Raw genomic sequence first — 21343 nt, 5'->3', positions numbered from 1 at the left:
GTTATCGTCTCCCCCGTTCCCTCCGGCCGCGGTCGGGAGGCTGAGGCGGGAAAAGCCAACACTAGGATCAGCATTGATTCATGGAGAGACCTTGGTCTGGTCAGCTAACATTACTGCCAAGCAGCTGAGATATAGAGTGATATTGTGCTTTTAGCTGACGTGTGTCTCCTCACTGTGTTGAGTGATGCTCCTTCATGTCTATGTAGAGCGAGCACAAGCGCCAGCAACAGGACGCTGACTTTAGTTGACTTAACGGACACAGGTGAAGCTGTTAACAACACATTTATGATTCTTACAAACAGGCTCTTTAAGGGAAGATTCTCAGCGAGCCTTTAGTAGTAAAACAGACATCATGTGAAGCAGCGTCTGATAATTCAGATTGAAATGTAAAGTGTCACATGAAGATGAAGATGAGCTGAACTGGTGTATCTGCTGGATCTTACTGTGTAAAGTAATCAGAGTGTAGGAACTATCCGTGTAGAACCAGTAGATGAAGGTGAAGGGTTAATGCTAAGACCCCGTATATCATCTCTTTACTAACAGGACCCTTGTCGCTGCCTCCGAGCCGTCCTGATATGCGGTCTCTTTCCCTCCTGGAGAGAAGAATGTGCTACTTTTTGCTGAAGTCTTTCCTGATACGTTGCGGCGCCGGTCCAGAGGGCTGATATAAATCTGGCTGTGGGGTGACACCTCATGAACTCCGCCGTCGTATACACTCGTCCCATCCACCAAATCTCCCTGACAAGCCTGCCAATTTTCCAATTACCTGTGGCGCCATCCGTTATCGGAGGGCCAGTCAGCTCTTAAATGGGAAACAAGAGCAGAGGAGGGGCCACGGCATGCTAACTATCTCATAAAGCCAGCGATGTGCCCCCCCCACCCCGTCCTCTGATTTAGTGTGTGTCCCTGGGGAGCCGGGTGACACCGGCGGTCCCTCCTGGCCTCTCAAGGCCTTCACAGGATGTCTGTGCTCTTTATCCTGCAGCCCCTCAGACACCCATCACAGACAGGTGTCGGCACTCACAGAGCTTCACCGAGCTTCACCGTGGCTGGATGGTATTATCCTGCAGAGCCCCCCCCCCCCGGCCCTATCTTCATCTGTTTTCATGTTCCTTCGCCTCTCCGTGCTGCGAGTGGTGCTACAGCTTCAGATTGCCTCCGTCAGGCCCCCCCCATCATTTATCTGCCCTCGTAGTCGGCTTATGGAGTGAGTCTACACACAAATTGCCGGAGCAAGGTGCACTTTAAAGTGTCGGAGAGACGGAGAAGACGAGCTGTTAGTCATATCATGAAACGCTCGTCACCTGGGGAGCATCTCCAGAGCTGTTGGGGGGGTGTAACTCCTGTTGGAGAGCACACACCGTGTCATTACATGTGTCATAGTATTATTAATGTGGACTGAAATAACTCTGATCTGGACCTGGTTGAGCTGCGTTCCCTGGAAGACCAATAGATTGCGACATATTGCCTCTTAATGTGGGAAACGTGTCGGCAAATAATTCCCTATTTACAACATCCAGATGACACAGTGACACATCTGGACGTGTAAATAGGGAATTAATGTGGAGTTGTGCTGGTGTCCACTCAGCACGCAGAAATATTGAGATTAAAATCTAACAACAATAGTCAATATCATTTCTGTGTACCGTTAAACTGTTATTGGGCTTTTATTCTGAAAGGGTCAGTGCTGGGTTCATGGTGATGATAATACATTGGTTTTTTTCAATTTATTTTCACCTGATGGAAGGAAGACAATGACTTAAACTCCTCAGGCTCATGGGTGAACTCATCAGAGCAGGATCTGAAGGTGAGGAACGGGCCCTGAATGGCATGGCCATATGGCCGTATGGAACTCCAACCTCCTCCGACACATCAAGTCCTTCTACTGACTGTGGAGTCTGTGGACCCTGAAGCCCTACAGAAGTCTCTGGATGGATGCTACACCAGAATGCTGCATGTGGTACTAAACATCAACCAGAAGGAGCACGCTACCAGCAAGCGTCTATACGAGGGACTACCAAGGCTAAAGGGACAAAGTGGCAGCCTGGAGAATGAGACTTCTCAGTCACTGCCAAAGACATCAAGAACTCCCAGCCAGCATGCTGATGCTGCGGGAACCAACGCACGGGCATCGACCACAGGGACGTCCCACACCGACATACATGGGCGTACTGAGGACAGATGCTGGACAGTGCTGGCGAGCTAGCCAGATGTGTGGTGGACTGAGACAGCTGGAAGCTCCTCTACTGACTCAGATGCTGTTGGACTGATAACGTTAATTATTATATATAAGATCATGTTAATAACGAGTGTGGAAGAAGACGGACGGTCTCCTTCCTTGTGATTTGTAGGCGTCTTTGAAACAAACTGTGAATATGTGATGAATATGTAATCAAAGGAGGAGGACAGATCTTAGATCCTGTTTTTAGACGACAACAATGAGTCATAACTATTACTCTAAACGGAATATCATCTGAGTTCAGAACATGTTGGTGTATTTAAATGTGCAGCCACTGATCCAGAGACAGAGGACAGAGGACAGAGGGGACTGTCCTCCTGTCTCCAGAGGAGAGGAGAGGAGAGGAGGGTTGGTTCTCTAGCAGCTGGCAGCCCTCTGGCTCTAACATACATATATGATAATGAAATGCCAGATTCTTCATGTGAGTTGAGGTCTGCTTTTAAAGGGCAGCAGCAGAACGCCGTCATGTGATGCAGAGAGACGAGGACAGCTCAGACGTAACCGTGGGGGGGACAGAGAACAGTCCTGCTGTAACACTGCTCAGCCTCACAGCCCTGCTGCTCGTACCATTAACTGCACGCACGCACGCACGCACGCACGCACGCACGCACGCACGCACGCACGCACGCACGAAGAATCAGAGGTTCATTAGTGAGACGGATTCTCTGATCAGGTTTTCTGCTTTCACTGTTTTTATTTATTTATTTATAAACTGCACGATGTGTGTTACACTGCACGATGTGTGTGTTACACTGCACGATGTGTGTTACACTGCACGATGTGTGTGTTACACTGCACGATGTGTGTTACACTGCACGATGTGTGTTACACTGCACGATGTGTGTATGTATGCAGACGAGACTCTGCTTCATAGTGTCCTCTCAGCTACCCTCACAGTTACGCTTCGTCCACACTGGGAACGTCAGCAGGGCGTGGCGGCTGTGTGATTCACGCGTCGGATGTTCACACCACCTGCGTTTCTGCTGCTGTCAGCTCTTTCTTTCTACATAGAGTTCTCCTTTCATAATGTCCGTTTCATTTCATTATAAATATCATTTATAATTATTGTAGACAGAGAAAGGTTAAGAAACGTGAGGTAATTAATAAATAATAGTAATAATCCACCATTAAAACCTCATACTATATTCCTTCATGGAGCTCTGCAAGTCACTGCATGTTCTACAACACTGTCCGGCACATATTTCAGAATAAAAGCCTCGTGTTAACAAATTAAGAAATTCTGTCCACAGAAAAAAAAACACTTGAGGGCTTTTATTTTGAAATGAAAGTAGGAAGTGTTGATTTAAAAACAAGTCTTTTTTTTATCTCCGTAACATATTCTACAGATAGAGACATCAAAACTGTAATCAATAGATCACCTTCACTGTCTGTTGTTTCTGTGAACCGCACGGCACGCATCAAAAATAGGCGAGACCTCAAATCTCTAGAAGAGACGCAGCAGAGATGCAGCGAGCAGTGTGGCTGCTCTAACCTGAAAAACAACAGGTAACGCAGCTGCCACGCGCTGCTGACGTTCCCGCTGTGTTCCGGGCGTAACCGTCTGTACTGATATAGATTGAAGTTCTGTAGATATTTGGCCTCTTCCCCTCTAAAACACCATCAACATATTAACACATTTAAAGGTACTGTTTGTAAATTACACTATAAATCCCCCGGGTCGGTGTCACATGCGCGCTCCAGCAACAGGACGCTGACTTTAGTCGACTTAACGGCTACAGGTGAAGCTGTTAACAAGACATTTCTGATTCTAACAAACAGTCCCTTTAACTACAGACGAGACCAGATAGAAGTGTGTGTGTGTGTGTGTGTGTGTGTGTGCGCCTCTGTGTGTGTGTGTGTGTGTGTGTGTGTGTGTGCGTGTGTGCGTGTGTGCGTGTGTGCTCTGGCATCTTGTTGCCATTCAGGAGATGACACAGTATCAGCGGGTCATAAACAGCGGCTTCATTAGCCCGTTCAGGCGCTGCGTTACGCGCTACATTTAACCACCTCTGCCCTCAGCACTTCTGCTCCTCAGCCCCCCCCCCACCGACCAGCCGCCACAGAGCACAATTAAATTTCATGACTGCGCATATTTGCAATTCCCATTTCATTTATTACAAAGGGCATTCTTTAATGTCCCATTTCTCTCTCTCTCCAAGAAACGTATTTCGGTTTTAGTGAGGCGTGACTGATACCGAGTGTAGAGTTACCAGGCGACGCCTAATTTAATCACAGGCAAAATTCACAAGCAGGTTTTTCTTTTTATCGCCTCGTCAAAGAACTACAGACGCCTCCTGGAGGAGGATCTACAGTCGGAGAGAGGAGAGCTTTTACAATAAAGCAGAGCATCATAAAGGTGTGAGTGCTCGGACACGGAGGGACAAGTGGTTGTTTATTTCTGAACGAGGCCGCGACCACACGACATTACACTACATGTCAAAGACTTCTGACTAAGAGATGAACGCATGTTACAACACGGCATAATGAAACCTAACCTGAATATACAGGAGGATGCAGGTTCCCCTAAAACCTCTACTGGACAAGTACACACATGGAAATGACAAGGTTTATACTAGTGATGTCCATAATTAACCGTTTAACCGTTAACCCACGTTAAGCATTTTAACCAACAGCCCTGGTACAGATTAATCAAATGAGATATTAACGTTGGAGTTCTTGCTCTTTAGAGCCAGGCTAGCTGCTTCCCCCTGTTTCCAGTCTTTATGCTAAGCTAGGCTAACTGATGACCTCATCTTATACTCACTAATAAGCAAATGAACTTATGTTCCAAAACGTTTCTTTAACCGTAAACAATGTTACATGTTTTAGATTCATTTGTGATATTTTTTTATTGTATTTTTAATATTATTAATGTTATAATTATGTAAACAATCTGCATCCACATCCGTAGCCAATGTAAAGTGAGTTTTGGGGCTTAGTGATGGTGAATGATCCCGCTGGGTCCAGAACAGAGACAGAAGACGTGGATCAGTAGCAGTGAGAGGAGGAACGCTGGACGCTGGTAGCAGAAGAAGGCTGCAGTCTACAGAACGGCGGTGTGATGAGACGCAGCGATGAGACGCAGCGATGAGACGGCGCTCTGCTCACCAGCTTACTGTTAAATGTGTCTGTACAGTACGAGAGGAGCTCAACACCAAACCAGCTCATATTCTGGATACATCGTTATGAAATATGCTCATAATCAATACAACTATAGGCTTTATCTCATTAAACATCTGGAGCAGTTGTGAATGAATGTGCTTTGTATCATGTACTCTACCTTGTAGCACAATGCTAAATGTGACGTTATTCTTAATTCTTAATGTGCACGTGTTGATGCTACGCTGATGATGAGGTGTTTTCCGGAGCTCTCTGCAGCATCAACCTGCCGTTCTCTCTTTTGGTAAAATACGCAGATACACTTTTCTCCAACAGTCTCTCTTCTGTCTTTATAGATAGCAGAGAGCAATATACAACTTACAGAACACTCAACAGTGTTTCATTTCTTCATTGATCTCTTCTGGAATTAATACACTTTAAAGTAGAATGTCACTCAGAGAGCGCAGATCTCCGCCGAGGTGCGTGACTTTAAAACCAGATCCCAGCTCCCAGCTGGCGGTACCGTGAGGTGGTCGGCTTGTTATCAACACGGTGTGTTTCTACCGCCAGCTAGCTCTCCGTCAGCTACCGCTTTGTTCCTTCTCACCGCGGACGGACAGCAGCTCCACACACATTCACACACGTATCTCTGCTCTCAGAAGGAGGAAGGAGGCGGATCATGAGCCGGACTGTCACCAAAATCTAATGGATTGTTCATTGTGCCACAGCCCCCCCCAGCCCACCTCCAAAACATTTCATTCAAATCCATCGCGGACTTTTGGAGTAATCCTGCTAACGGACAAACCAACGGCGGTGAAAACAAGACCTCCTTCCTTGGCCTCGGTAACAGAGAAAGCATCAACATATAACCGGATCTTTCTAGTCTCACTGGACATTTCCTGTCAGCCCTCAACACACCTTAAGGCCAGAAGTGATCCTGATGTTCAGCTGTGGATCACACAAAGAGAAGTGAAAGTAAAGTTTATAGTGAATATAGGTGAGGATGTGTGGTGCTTTGTGCCTCGCAGCAGGAGCCGGGGACTGGTGGGGATGTTATCTTAACAAAGGGCCATAAAAAGAGAAAGTGACTGCTTCACTGTTTATGACCATAAACTACTGAGGGGGGGTCCGACGACGGCCTCATGTCCGCTCTCCGCTAAGAGGGTTATTAGAATGAGCCCGGTCCAGAGAAATGACTGCTGGGGGGCCACCGGGGACCCGGGCTGCAATCACACACTCCTGTTTACTCCACAAATTGGCCCCTGAGAGGGACGCGGGCGTCTGCAGCGCCTAGTTAAAGTGATTGAGGTGACTCCTCGCCATTGATTTTCTCTTCGTCTTCGGCGCCCGCCTGGCCACCCTTGACCGTGTCCCGTGCTCCCCGCAGGCTAGTTTAGCCGGCCCCCGCTCGCCTTTAAATCACATTAAACTGTGGTTAAACTCGGGCCGCATCGAGGAGACAGCCGTCATTGATGAGCTTCTCGTGCTTTAAGCACTTCATACGCTTCAGTAAAAGCCTCCACCGGACTTATTGATCACGCGCTCCTTAATGTCATTAACATTCAGCTCAGATCAGAGACTGCAAAACATTCACACTTCATCTTCATTCCATAAATACAGCGAGGATACGGATTAAACCAATCAGACGGCCTCGTTGAGAGAATGGAAACAGGCTAAAGGTGAGATTCTTCCACTCAGATAGACCCCCCCACTCTAAATACCAAAACATCTGATGAGTAATGATGCCGAGTTTTCTTTCAATTTACTGGATAACGTAAAGCAGCCGAGCGTGACGCTTCATTAAGTTAATTAGGCTAACTTAATTACAGTCTTTCACAGGTCAAGCGACGGAGCTTCTGATTGATGGCGCAGCGAGAAAAGGTAATCTTCCTCTGAATTGGGAATGACATCCAAATGAACATTAGCTGCTACGAACAAACACTTCCATTTAACTCGTAAACACAGAGAAGTGAACATAGTGAACGCAGAACTGTCATGTATACATAAACAGAGCTGAATATACGGCGAGGTCTTAACAGAACTTCAAATACAGACTGTTTCCTGAGTGGGAGTGGAGCCGTGGAGCCGTGGCTGCGGAGGAAGGAGAGCAAATGAAACTTTTACGGACGGTAATTTCAACAGTTTGCAATCCTTTTGATGACAACGAGTCTGAGTGCAGCTAAAGTAGAGCAACCCACACGAGTTCACAGCTCACTACTTTAAACACTGCCTGGGCAACTTTAAGAGCTTTTGGCATTTCAAACCTTTTATCCAAATCTTCTGGTCTGATTCACCGCGGAGGAGCCCAGCATGCCGGGCGGCGCTACGAGGGTGTAAATAAAGCCTTAAACAAGCACCCCCCCTTCGGCGCGGTAACGGGCTCGAATTAAAAGCCATCTGTATATTACGGAAACACTGTCACTTTACTACTGGAATCAATTGGGCGAGGGGCCCGGGGCGACAGCGGGGGGGGACGTGGCCTCGGTCAGAGCGAGGTTTATCTGAGCCGAGCAGGCCGAGAGAAACACAGCTTCTATAATGAAGTCAAGCCTGTCTAATAAAGCTCTTTACTGCCCCGGCTGCACAACGGAAACATGTTAGCAACACCACCGACGCTCAACTCCTGCAACACCGAACCGCCAGCTCCGCTGGGATTACTACCGCTCTGAGAACATCTCAACAATACCAGCAGATATCACCATCAACAGGACATCCTGGTATTAATCAGGACCTCACAGACAACAACCACAGACAACCACAGACAACAAGAGACAACAAGAGACAAACCATCATCACCATCATCAACAAGACAGTCTGTCATTAATCAGGACCTCACAGACACAACCACAGACAACAAGAGACAAACACTTTGGAAATATAGGAGGAACATTAGCGTCGTCTTTATTTGTATTTGGTTTGGTCACAGCCAAAACTACAAATGACCTGAACTAGGGATGCTCATTTTGAAACATTTTCTTAACCGATAACCGACCCTCGTTAACCCATTATTAACCGTTAACACACAAGATTTGTGTTGTGCCTCGCGCCAGCTGCAGTGTTTCAGTTCACCGTCCGGGAGCGTTAACTTAGCAGCTGTGATGCTGCGTTCACTGTCTCCAGTTCACCGTCCGGGAGTGTTAACTTAGCAGCTACGATGCTGCGTTCACTGTCTCCAGTTCACCGTCCGGGAGTGTTAACTTAGCAGCTGTGATGCTGCGTTCACTGTCTCCAGTTCACCGTCCGGGAACGTTAACTTAGCAGCTACGATGCTGCGTTCACTGTCTCCAGTTCACCGTCCGGGAGCGTTAACTTAGTCTTGAATTTACTTTTCGTAACAATGTGATGAAGTACTTTGATTTGTCTGGATTAACCAAAACAAGCAGTAAATTGATCTAAAATGAGCGACCATGACTGAACTACAACCAGGGAGCAGTGATCTCCGTCTGTATGAGTCATTGCGTCTCTTCATGACTGCAGTCTGACTGCTAACAGGTCTTAATCATGTTGTGTTGAGATGTGGACGGACACCACTCGGTATGACTGAGAACTTAACGTTTGATGTTCATGTTCTACTTCTATACTAACAAACCTCTCCTAGGATCTTTAGTGCAACACACACAAACCGGCCGGCCTTCAAACCAGACATTGAATCTGAACTGCGGTCAGCATCCCATCCTGTAGGAGACTTTGTGCCTCTTCCTGCTTCCTACCTCTTCCCTTCAGATGTCGTATATCTTCCTCTCAGATAAGAGCGGTGGCTGCGGGGAGCTCTGACAAATCACTCCCTGCACTGTTCCAGCGCTCTCTGCAGCGGGCTGTCAGGCGGAGGGGTTGACCGTCTGCTATCTCCGCCAGCAGCTGAATGATCAGGTAATACTGTGCACTTAATGCTGGCATTTAAAAAAAAACATTCTCCCCCCACAGGCAAAAACGGTGCATGACTTGGCATTTAAAAGCAGATAATAAAACTTTCCTTAAATACAGCTCTCATCTCAAAGTGCATTTTAGATGCCCTTAGTGGAGTCAATTATCTCCCCACACTTGCTATTACTGAGCCGCTCTGAGCACCGCGTGCCTTAAAAGGTCTTTACACCAGCTTTCTCAAAAATGTCACATTCTTAACTGCCTCTCAAAATGTGGCCCTGCAACACCCGACACGGAGAACACGTGTTGGCTTCTGTCACCCGGACAAACTCACATCCAACACTTCACTACTGTAAACTCACAGATATCTTTATGAGCTACTTTCTGAAGTAGCAGTAGGAGTGATCTCCGCTGGCTGAAGGAACGGAGAGAGAAACCTTCACACTAATTTGTCACGTCAACACAGCGAACCGCTGTTCTCCCGTCACCAGCCAAATGTCGAGCTGCTCCGGGGCAGAGAGCGCCGACGGCGGGAGGGTCTCCCATTTGATGTTAACAAGTAGGAGGAAGGAGGAGGGGGAGGACGGGAGCAACTTCATAGGGACGAGATAGTCCAGAGGGAACGAGAGAGTCCCGAGGGGACGAGGAACCAAAGTCTGAGAGGTGGCAGAACGAGGGAGATGATGAGAGCTGCCTCAGAGGACTGGCTTCATACTCACTGTTTGTCTTTACTGCTAAAGGTCTACAGCAGGAACATATACACACACACACACACGAACCATGACCACGATATCTCAATACACTTAATCAAGTAGTTTCAGTTGTCTCAACTGAACAGAACCTGAACCATAAAGGTGTCACATCAGAAGACTCTCAGTCTGTAACAGAGATGGTCCTGGAAGGCAGCTGATGAACCATGTTGTCTGGTTCACATCACGAAGCTCTCACATCGTCTTGGAAGACAACGACGAAGGCTTTCTGTTGGTTTGAGGTCTTGTTGGAACTAGATCTAGTTTAGATCTAGGCCTTCAGGTACAGTCCCGTTAGTCTTTAGTTTAGGGAGGCATCATCTGTGTATGGAACTCAGAAGGATCATTATGATGTGACATGGAGCTACAGTAGAGATCGCTGTGGCACTAAAGCCACTCAGTGGGCAGTGAGTCATCCCTACAGCACTGGGGTCTGAGGTGTTGGAGGACTGGGACAGGTACACTGCATGCAGTTCCAGGAGGTTGATGTGTCGGTCCTCCACCTGAGGCCACGCTCCACCAACAGCTCCTCCGAGGCAAGTCCCCCCACCCCGTCAGGGACGCCTCCGTGAACACCGTGATGCAGGAGGTCACTCGTCCCATCTGATGGATAATGTCTTATCATAGCAGCAATATTCACCTCTGGTTGTGTTTGTCTGGAGGACAGAATAACTTCATCTGTTGGTAAGGAACCCTCTCGACTGGAACCAGAATCAGATGATAGAATAGAAAGTAAATAGAAGTAAATATGGTTTACCAGCTGAATGAAGAGGATTCTGTGTTATCTACTGAACTCCAGTCAACAGCAGTCAGAAACTAAGACTGAGGACAGAAGTTGATCCAGATGGGCTGGTTTCTTCTCAACAGAACCGTGCTGAGCTTCATTAGAGGTTGGAGTGGACTCCCAGCGGACCAGAACCAACCCCAAATCCAGATGTTCACATCTGATACTGGAACATGCTGCCTGGACTGATGCTCAGATTCAGCTTTGATTCACGTCTTCTTCATTTGTATGAAAACTACGACTCAGTTATCACAGATCAGATCAGACCATCACGTGTGTGTATATATATCTATATCTATAGATATAGATATAGATATATATCTATAGCTATATAGATATATATTTATATAATACTGAATGCCAAATAAAAACACTGCTGTTTGAGGCACTACATTGTATATTGATGTAAAAGCATCCTAATAGTGCATTTCCATGGGGACGGGTTAACATCTGAAGAGAGCTTTAACCTTCCTGTAATACAGCTTTTATAATTCAGCATCAATCAGCCCGTTTCATAGATGGACCCTAACAGGACCGACTAGCAGATAGAAACGGGTAGAAATGGGTCCATTAGGTTGAGAGGCAGCTGAATGGTTCCCTTTACTGAAATAGAATTGAATAAAAACAAGCAAACAACAAAATGAAAAAAAGAAATGCGTTTTCATGAAGATGAAATCCTTTAGGGATCTATCTTTGAGATGGAGAGCTACTGAACGCTGTTTTACTTCTTGATTATCTATCTATCTTGTAGTTACCAGGTAGATGAAGCCTTCAGGGTTCAAATACTCAACAAGAAGTCAGACAGGATTGAACTGTAGTGATCAAACTCAGCGTCTGTGTATTCTTACAACGACCAGCTGTCATTATCACAACTTGAAGGTGAACAGATATCGTTCCTCGAGGTTCAACAAATGTCTTCCATTGATTTCACTTCTCATAAAACATTTACTAAGTGATTTAGTGGAATATCTTGACTTCTTTCTCTGCCCTTTTCTGTCACATTGGTTTTCTTTTCACTGCCACCAACTGTCAGCGAGTGGAGAGGATGAACCCATCTGTAGGAACACGGATCACATCCCTGTGTGTAACTGTGTTAGTTAACAGTAACAGCATCAACACATCGCTTCAGTGCTCCACAGGGTGCCTTTAAAGGTCCCGTCTTATTAATGACCCCGGTGGCCGTTAAGTGAACTACAGGTGAGCTATGGGCGTGAGCGAGCATCGTGGGCATCGGCCCAAACAGTCACATGACACTACAATCCTTTATCATATCCAGAATAATGTTACTATCTGTAATATTCCTGTATTTGATTTGAACCATTGGCTCCATGATACTAACTAGCTTTGCAAATTACTTTATCAGCTAACGTTACGAAGCAACCAACGCCAGATCCACACTATGGATGTCCATAATTAACCGTTTAACCGTTAACCCACATTAAGCATTTTAACTGATTAACACTATCGGTTAAAACGGTTAAAAGAAATGTTAATAATGAACTCTAAAGCTGATCGGCTCAGAGGAGCGGCTCGTCTCTTTAAGGAGAAAAGCTGGTCCACCTTAACAGTCCACCTTAAGAGGCAGAGCCGGAGTTGCAGGATACAGGAAGTCGGCTCCGGCCTCTCCGGCTCTCTTGAGCGGAGCGGAGGAGTTGTAGTTTCATAGCATTTATTCACAGACAGATAAACTGAACACACACTGCTACACCTACAGATAGAGATAACGTTCCTCTGATGGTCATTACACTTAAGACCAAATAAATCCACAGGTAAAAACAAGCAGCAGTTCATATCTCAGTACTATATCCCCCCCCCATCCATCCATCCATCCATCCATCCATCCATCCATCCATCCATGCACTCATCCAGGCGTCTCCCCACTCACCTTGGAGGAAGACGTGTCACACTCCTGGCAGATCCAGCCGTATCCCGTCTGCTTGGGGGATTTCTTCAGCGGGGGGTCCAGACACCCAAAGTGATAGCAGAGCCGGCATTCGTCACACCTGAGGCAACGACAGGAAGGGCACGCGTCAGGTACGCCTCGCATAAATAACACCCCCCCCCCCGTCCTCCTCCGATGATGAGGCTGGCTCAGGAGCTGTGATGGATGATGACGAGGCAGCTAGTTGTCAGTCATGACACTTTTATAATGCGTCCCAAAGTCCCTCTAATCGCTGCCATCCCTTGACCCGACACAGCCGTCGACTGTCCAACGGTTCAGATCAGCAGCCAGATAAATACAGGCCTGCTTAGTGTCAGATAAACGCCTGGCGGGTCTCCTGAAGCTGGACCGACTCCGTGTCCTCAGGTGAAATAACAAGAGTCAGACGAGAGGACACACTGAAGAAGAGAAGAGGAGAATATCCCTCACGTTAAAAGTCTTGAATTGAATTCATGTTTTTAATCTCAGAGAGCTGCAGGTTGCCGGTTCCCTCGTCTGGAGGTCAGTGGGTTAGATGTCTGTAATCAGGTCTGTGGTCAACACAAGCTGAAGAGATTTAAACCTTTTGATCTACGATATAAAATCCGTCAGTAAACATCCTGAAACCAGCTGAATAAGAAGACGAGGAGAGAGCTGCTTGTCTTTCAGCTCAGTGTGAAATGTGACGTTTGTGTTGAAATGGAGGAAGTCTACAGTGTTTCTGTTAATGTGATAGAAGGAGATCCGTTAACACCAACATAGAGGCCTATTAGGGAAGCAATACAACAACGGATAAGACTGGATTAATCCGGTCCAAACGGAGCTTTAGAGGAGATTCAGACGTACCCTCTGGTGTTCTCCGTTCCTCATTTGTAGTTTCACAGGTTAGACATCGAGCGACTCTCCCCTGCAGATTACTGAGTTCTTAAAAAGTGTGTGTGAGCGCTGCAGACACATTATTGTCTTGTTGTCTTTAAAGCCCTCACGCTGTCCCTCTCGGCCCGGTAATGGAGACGAATAGAGCGGGTTCAGGTTGACCTCCCCGGCTGTTAAACTCTTATCAGATTTTCATTGGAGAATGTGAATCTCCTTCATTGATTAGGACATAATTGGCTCTAATTGTGGAGTGTGTGTGTGTGTGTGTGTGTGTGTGTGTGTGTGTGTGTGTGTGTGTGTATGTGTGTATGTGTGTGTGTGAGTGTGTGTGTTTACCAGGCCTGTTGAAGGGCAGTCAGCCTCATAAATGATTAACAGAGTGGTCGTCTCTCTTTGTGCTGCAGTCACAGGTCAACCTCTCCCGGCTCAGAGACACCCACGCTCTTAATGTACTTTACTGTGTGTCCATGCGGTATCGACTGCTTCTAGCCGTTGGGTGTTTTAGTAGCTCTGCTGTGGCAGAGCGGGTCTCCCACCAATCAGAAGGTCGGCGGTTCGATCCCCGGCTCCTCCGGTCAATTCTATTCAATTTATTTTTATATAGCGTCAAATCATAACAGAAGTTATCTGGAGACGCTTTATATACAGAGCAGGTCAAGACCGTACTCTGTAGTTTAGAGACCCAACAAGATCCACCAAGAGATCCACCAAGAGATCCAACAAGAGCACTGCAACGCACTGTGGCCAGGAAAAACTCCCCGGACTCCTCTAGACCTCTGAAGGTCTGACCCGTGGAGGCATGGACTCCTCTAGACCTCTGAAGGTCTGCTGTGGAGGCATGGACTCCTCTAGACCTCTGAAGGTCTGCTGTGGAGGCATGGACTCCTCTAGACCTCTGAAGGTCTGCTGTGGAGGCATGGACTCCTCTAGACCTCTGAAGGTCTGCTGTGGAGGCATGGACTCCTCTAGACCTCTGAAGGTCTGCTGTGGAGGCATGGACTCCACTAGACCTCTGAAGGTCTGACCCGTGGAGGCATGGACTCATCTAGACCTCTGAAGGTCTGACCCGTGGAGGCATGGACTCCTCTAGACCTCTGAAGGTCTGACCCGTGGAGGCATGGACTCATCTAGACCTCTGAAGGTCTGACCCGTGGAGGCATGGACTCCTCTAGACCTCTGAAGGTCTGCTGTGGTATCTGGCACCAAGCCGTCAGCAGCAGATCCTTTAAGTCCTGGAAGTTGTGAGGTGGGGTCTCCGTGGATCAGACTTGTTTGTCCAGAACATCCCACAGATGCTCCATTGGATTGAGATCTGGAGAATCTGGAGGTCGAGTCAACACCTCCAACTCGTTTCCATTCAAATGATGTAAAAGAAAAACGTGATGCATCAGACCGGGCCACCTTCTTCCATCGCTCCGTGGTCCAGTTCTGATGCTCATGACGTGCCCATTGTAGGCGCTTTATGGCGGTGGACACGGGTCAGCATGGGGCACCCTGACCGGTCCCCAAACGCAACAAACTGCTCCTCACTGTGTGTTCTGACTCCTCTCTATCAGAACCAGCATTAACCCTTTCAGCAGTTTGAGCTCCAGCAGCTCTTCTACTGGATCAGACAACATGAGGCAGACGCTGTTTCTATTCATTCCCGTCGCTCACTTTGAAAGCGCTGCACGGACGATGAATGGCTGATTGGTGAAGTTGGAATGAGGAGTTATGGATACGACACCTCATTTCACTACAAACACCTGAATAAGGAGGCAACAGGCTGGAGATCAGATGGAGATCAGCTGGAGATCAGCTGGTAGTTTACTGAGGCTACTGTTGGCTGGATTGTGTCGCAGTATAAAACCTGCTTTCTGTTAAAGAAAACATAAAAGGTGGGAAGAGAGCAAGTACTACTCACCATCTTTTAAGAGGTTCCGTCTCCAGTCTGACGTCGACCACGCAGATGATGGTACGTAGTTTGTGTATATATTATATAAGTGCATATGTAACGGCGTGTGGACGGAGAGCGTCCGATGTTATCAGGCTATAAGTAAATAAAAAAAGCAAATCTATCTTCTTATCTTGTTGGTTTCTCTCAGGTTGATATTATTAATACATTATTAGTTCTACATTATTATAACACTATATAGATGCGGTTGTGGAAGGCTCAGTGAGCCTCCTGAAGCTACGCCGTGCTACCGGCTGCCTCCAGGAAGCTGCTGATCCGTCTCTCCTCACCTCCGTCGATAACATGAAGAGGATTTATTGAATCAGCGGGAGATCGCCGCTCCTCCACACTGATTCTGTTTCATTTTGTTGGGATGTTCTGTCTCTTCATGCTGCGGTTTCAGAATGAATATCATGAAATCACATTATACACTCTGTTCCAAGAAGCCGTCTGAGTGTGATTTATGGCAGCCGATGTTTGGATATCAATTACTAGTCCTCAACGATGAAGCCAGCTTAGAGTTGGATGTGTGTGCTGAAAGGAATTAGGCAGTTTGATGGGAACAGATCTGATGGCTCTACAGGCATCTTCAGTCTGGTGGATTGGACCCGAGCCTCGGGCTTTCACTGAGGCTGACGTTCTACAGGACGGGCTGAGAACATCTAGTCTAGTCTGAACATGAAGGAGGGTCACTGAGTTCTGCTGTTCACTTCATCTCACATCTTCATCTCACATCTTCATCTGGGAGCAAACTCTATAATGATCTTCCATTTATTTTATAAAGTAATAAGATTTCATTTCATAACACCTACAACAGTCAAAAGAGGTTTGATATGCATACAGTTATGTTCTGAAGATACTGAGAACTGCCTCGTCTGACCAGAACACATCTGGATTCAGGAACTAAAATAGTCAGAAGTATGTCAACGGATCCATCAATAAAGTTCTGTGATTGGAGACCAATGAGAACTTTGAACTTTGTGTTGGAAGCAGAAGAAATGGGCCAGCGTAAGGAGGGCCAGCGTAAGGAGGGCCAGCGTAAGGAGGGCCAGCGTAAGGAGGGCCAGTGTAAGGAGGGCCAGCATAAGGAGGGCCAGCGTAAGGAGGGCCAGCGTAAGGAGGGCCAGCGTAAGGATGTGAGCGACTTTGACGAGGGCCAGATAGTGCTGGCTAGACGACCGGGTCAGAGCATCTCCAGAACTGCAGCTCTTGTGGGATGTTCCCAGTCTGCAGTGGTCAGGACCTACCAGAAGTGGTCCAAGGAAGGAGAACCGGTGAACCAGCGACAGGGTCAGACCCGAGGCTCATTGATGCACGTGGGGAGCGAAGGCTGGCCCGTGTTGTCTGATCCAATAGAAGAGCTACTGGAGCTCAAACTGCTGAAAGGGTTAATGCTGGTTCTGATAGAAAGGTGTCAGAACACAGGAGTAGGAGTCCATGCCTCCACGGGTCAGACCTTCAGAGGTCTAGAGGAGTCCATGCCTCCACGGGTCAGGAGGACCTACTGAATATTAGGCAGCTGGTCATTAGTAGGTCTGATAGTACAGGTCTACCTGTAGTGTTAACATGTTCAGCAGTAGGTCTGATAGTACAGGTCTACCTGTAGTGTTAACATGTTCAGCAGTAGGTCTGATAGTACAGGTCTACCTGTAGTGTTAACATGTTCAGCAGTAGGTCTGATAGTACAGGTCTACCTGTAGTGTGTACATGTTAAACATGTTTACCTGGTAGATTTAGTAAAATCAGAGTAGAGATTTAATTGGCATAGATAATTGGCATGTGATGAGTTGTAGGGCGATACGCTACCAGCTGCTGCACATTAGCACAGATATGCAGAGGCAGGTGGATCGCTCTCACACACTCCCACTGAAACACACACACACACACACACACACACACACACACACACTGTGTGGAGGATCCTGGATGGGCTGAGCAGGCATATCTGCCGAGGAAACGATGGGAATTTTAAGTGCCCTCCGGCCACCTAGTGAATAGAAGACAAATGACCAAAGTGTGTGCGCTCCACTAATGAGCACGCTCCTTTTGTTGCACACAAACCGCCAATTGATTTCACATGAATCTCCGACTAAGGTGAAGAAGGAAGGAGCAAACTCTTTCTCTCTCCGTCTCACTGCTGGAGACTCTTGAAGACCTTCCAAACTCACAGGAGGGCTCTTTGTATTTGGCTGTGACGACTGCACATACGCTCCTCTAATTACTTTACCTTAATGAACCCTTGTTTAATGTTTGTTGTGTATCGTGGGGGAGATCTTTGAATTAAAGCGCTGCTCGCTGATGCACACGCAGGCTCTTCTGGATGTGTGTGTGATAATGTAGCTTTTTAATCTTTATTTATCCGTGAAAGGTGGGCTGAAATCTGCTGAATTGAGCTTCACGTTGGGAGAGCTCCACACATTCAGTTAGAGACGAGCACCGCCGTGAGGCGCCTGGTAACAACAGACTACATATGTATTCTAGTCAATGTGATCAGACGCTCCTGCAGTCAGTGGAAATGCACCAGGAGCTTCATGTAGTTACATCTTGGTGAACTTTGGTGCAGTACAAAGAGCTGTTGACCAGTAGCAGAACATCTGGACAGTACTGACTAGGGATGCACCGATAGACCGAGTACGAGTACAAGTACTCTCCGATACCGAGTACCGATACGAGTACTTCTCTGTGCCTAAAGACCCTCGTTAACAGCCAGCTGGAGGGTGTGAGCGACACACGGCAGGCTGGGGAGTCCCGCATACGAGGCGGTGCGCCGCCACCGGCTCTAGATCGGCTTGGAAAGGCTCGGGGCGAAGGTGGCTCGCGGCCGCAGCTTTACAGTGCTCCCCGCCCGGACCTCGCCGCACCGTGACGGGGCTCCCTGCTCCCGGTGCGACTGTCAACCGGAGGGTGACAGCAGAACCCCGGCTGAGGTGGGACCCCAACTATTGGTTCCCGCGGGAACCAATAGTTGTTGGATTTCTATCTGTATATGTTTTGAACCCAAATAGAGACTGGACATGTTTAGCTTAGCGTAGCTAAAAGACCACGAGCAGACGGTGACCAGACGTCCCGGTTTCAAGCTGACGAGTCACGACAAATATCTGTCAAACACTCACATCGTCCCGGTTTTCACCACATTGAAATAATAACAATGTTATACTTACATAGACGTTTATCATGTTCAGCTCATTAATATTAAGTATATAGAGATTTATATTCAACAAAAACTATTTTTGTGTGCATTGAATAATATTTTTGTGAGAGTTTCATTTCTATATGAATCATTAAATACAGTTGTGATTCATTAACATTGAGACTGATCTGACTCCGTATAGAACCGCCAATGCTAAATGTTGTTGTACTGGAACGCGGTCGACCCGGGAGCGACGCCGTTCCCAGCTCTGATTTCCAACTTCCGAGGTAAAAGGAACGCAACGATAGCAACTGCATCATGGAAACATCCAGTTGCCTGGCTGATCTCCGTAACGTAGCCGGAGTTGTTCTCAGACTCTTCACTGTCTGAGTGGCCTGCTACCTCCAGCAGCCTATCTGCTCCCAGCGCTGCCCTTACACATCCAGCCACAGCAAGGTCCTTGATGTTATCAAAGCAATTTGGCCCTGCTTTAATCATTGGGAAAATTGAGCAGCCAGCCCCCCCCTCTCTCCCTTGCACTTTGGAAGCAGACCAAATCCAATCACTCATAAGAGAGCTTATTGATTGATGTAATCTTATTGGAGGTGAGGTGGTGGAGGGGACATGATTGATTGCTTTTGTCTGCAACACATGTTGCTCTCGGTGGCCGATTCATGTCCACTTTCATCTGGTATTTAATCTCTGTGCGAAGTTCTCAGATCCCCCCCCCCGGGACCCCGTCCTCCCCCAGCGGAGCTCAAGGCCCACAAATCTATGCTGGCTTCATTTGATCTCATCCAGCTCTTCAAACCCGCTGTCACATCGTCGTCTAGGTGTCATGAAGAGGAAGAGGAAGCGCTATCGCTGGAGGATCCGCCGCGAGCCTCCGTGTGACGTATCACCACGACCAAATGACGTCTCACTGATGAAGACGTTGGTGACATATTAGACGGAGTCGGTTGGATAGAAAAGAAAAGGATGTGTAGAAGTGCAGAGCAGACTGTTTAACCAGCACGAAGTAAGCCTGGCTTCACTAACCTTAACCCGGACCCACCGCTGTCCCTGAGGGAACACCTGTCCAGGGTCGGAAATTAACTTTCTTCACTTCCCGTCTCTGTGACAGTAGAGTTTTTTCTTTAGTCTGCCACTCAGAACTGTTATCTTCCACTTTTGAAATCTCTGCGCTAAATGAAGGAATAACATTTTAGATCTGAAGTCATTCAATGTTCGATATATTTAACATAAAAAACATTATATACACGGTAAATTAAAATGTTTGAATGACACCATGGAGGGAGGCTAGTGTCCACAGTACTGAACTTTGTTATTGTCATCTATAGTGGTTATTTGCATAAAAACACACAATTCAAATGATTAGGATTATTTAAATATTTGCTTTGATTAAAATACATCTTGGAAAGTTGTTAGGAAGTTAAACAGGTCATAATTCTCTCTTTAATATCTATTTTATATTGATGTGAAAACATCTCCTTCTAACAACTGGATTTATTCAAGTCTCTCACCAAAAACTACATTTTACCAGATTACATTTGAACACATCATGATAACGTTGTAATTTACCGTCACCCAATAGTCATTTTTCCTGAGCCGACTTTGAACGCCTCATAACAATAACTCAATGGCACCCCCGTTAACGTTGGTATCTCCGGTATTCATCCAGTCAGGACTGAGCTGCTAACGGCTGCTAACAGCTAACGTTAATAACATCAATAAGAGGAATCGATAGTCAGAGATTCCTCCGTGTACCACTACAGAGAGCACGCGGACCACTGCTGGTACGTGGACCAGAGTTTGAGAACCACTGAACTAAGCGATTACTCGACAAAATGGTACGAGTGTTAGTCGACGAAGAATAACTGTCCTGATTATCTTCTCTGTGGCTGAACCCTCTGAGATGTAGAGATCTAGAAAGGCATCAGCTCCCATGTTCTCGTCTGCTCATCAAAACCAAACCTGACTACAGAAACGAAGAACACCAGCGAAGCTAAATAACGTTAAGGAAGAGACACAGAACCGGTAGAGGTATGGATGGTCCTGCTCGGTACCCTCAGTCACGGCTCTGTGTATCGACGGGGAGTTTGAGGCCTCAGAAACTTCTTTTCTCTCTCTGGTGTCCCCCCCCCCCGGTGTCAGAGCCCAAGTGGCTGAAACAAGGCAATGAATTTATCACAAGTGAGCAATGCAATTACCTCGGGGGTGGGGGGGCCATGTGACGGAGATCAATATGACACAAAGCAGTCAGCCATTGACTCTCATCCATGACAGAGTGTGCCGGTGTCTCCCCATAGAAAGGACTGGATCATTGGACCTTTATTTGATTTACTGTTTGGTCACTGCAGCATTAGAAAGGAGCCATTGTTTTACAAGAAGGGGAAGACGTGAATGGAGCGCTGAAGTCTCACCTGTACAGAGGAAGCCGAGTCAGAGCACCGGGCCTTATCAGCTCCTCTACAGAAGTCCCCTGATGCTTTGGACGGGTCTGACCAGCAGGGGGCCCCAGTGAACCGGGTAGCACCCTGGAGAAGCGTCCATCTCCCTCTTACCTCCGAGGGATTAAACTGGAGCCTCGTAGCGTCTGACCCGGCCAGAACCGCGGTCCGCTCTATCGGCACCTCGCTACAGAAACTCCACTAGAGATACAAACAGCTTATAGCCTGCTGCAACTCCATTAAAACAAGTCTATGACGAGGTAATCAATTAAGATATAAGGCTGTGTGGCTCATGTTG

General features: G+C 47.1%; 1 protein-coding gene across 1 annotated transcript in view; it reads right to left on the bottom strand.

Moving 5' to 3' along the window:
• Nucleotides 1-21343, bottom strand: part of LOC141753761 (PHD finger protein 14-like) — a 38645-nt gene that overhangs the window by 4995 nt on the left and 12307 nt on the right. The window contains exon 3 of the mRNA XM_074612303.1: nt 12621-12738. Within this exon, the coding sequence (XP_074468404.1) occupies nt 12621-12738 (118 nt within the window). The remainder of the gene's footprint in view (nt 1-12620; nt 12739-21343) is intronic.

The sequence above is a fragment of the Sebastes fasciatus genome, chromosome 17 (genome assembly GCF_043250625.1).
Source record: "Sebastes fasciatus isolate fSebFas1 chromosome 17, fSebFas1.pri, whole genome shotgun sequence".
Lineage (NCBI taxonomy): Eukaryota > Metazoa > Chordata > Actinopteri > Perciformes > Sebastidae > Sebastes > Sebastes fasciatus.
Note: the sequence above shows the minus strand (reverse complement) of the source record. Positions and strands in the feature narration are given on the sequence as shown.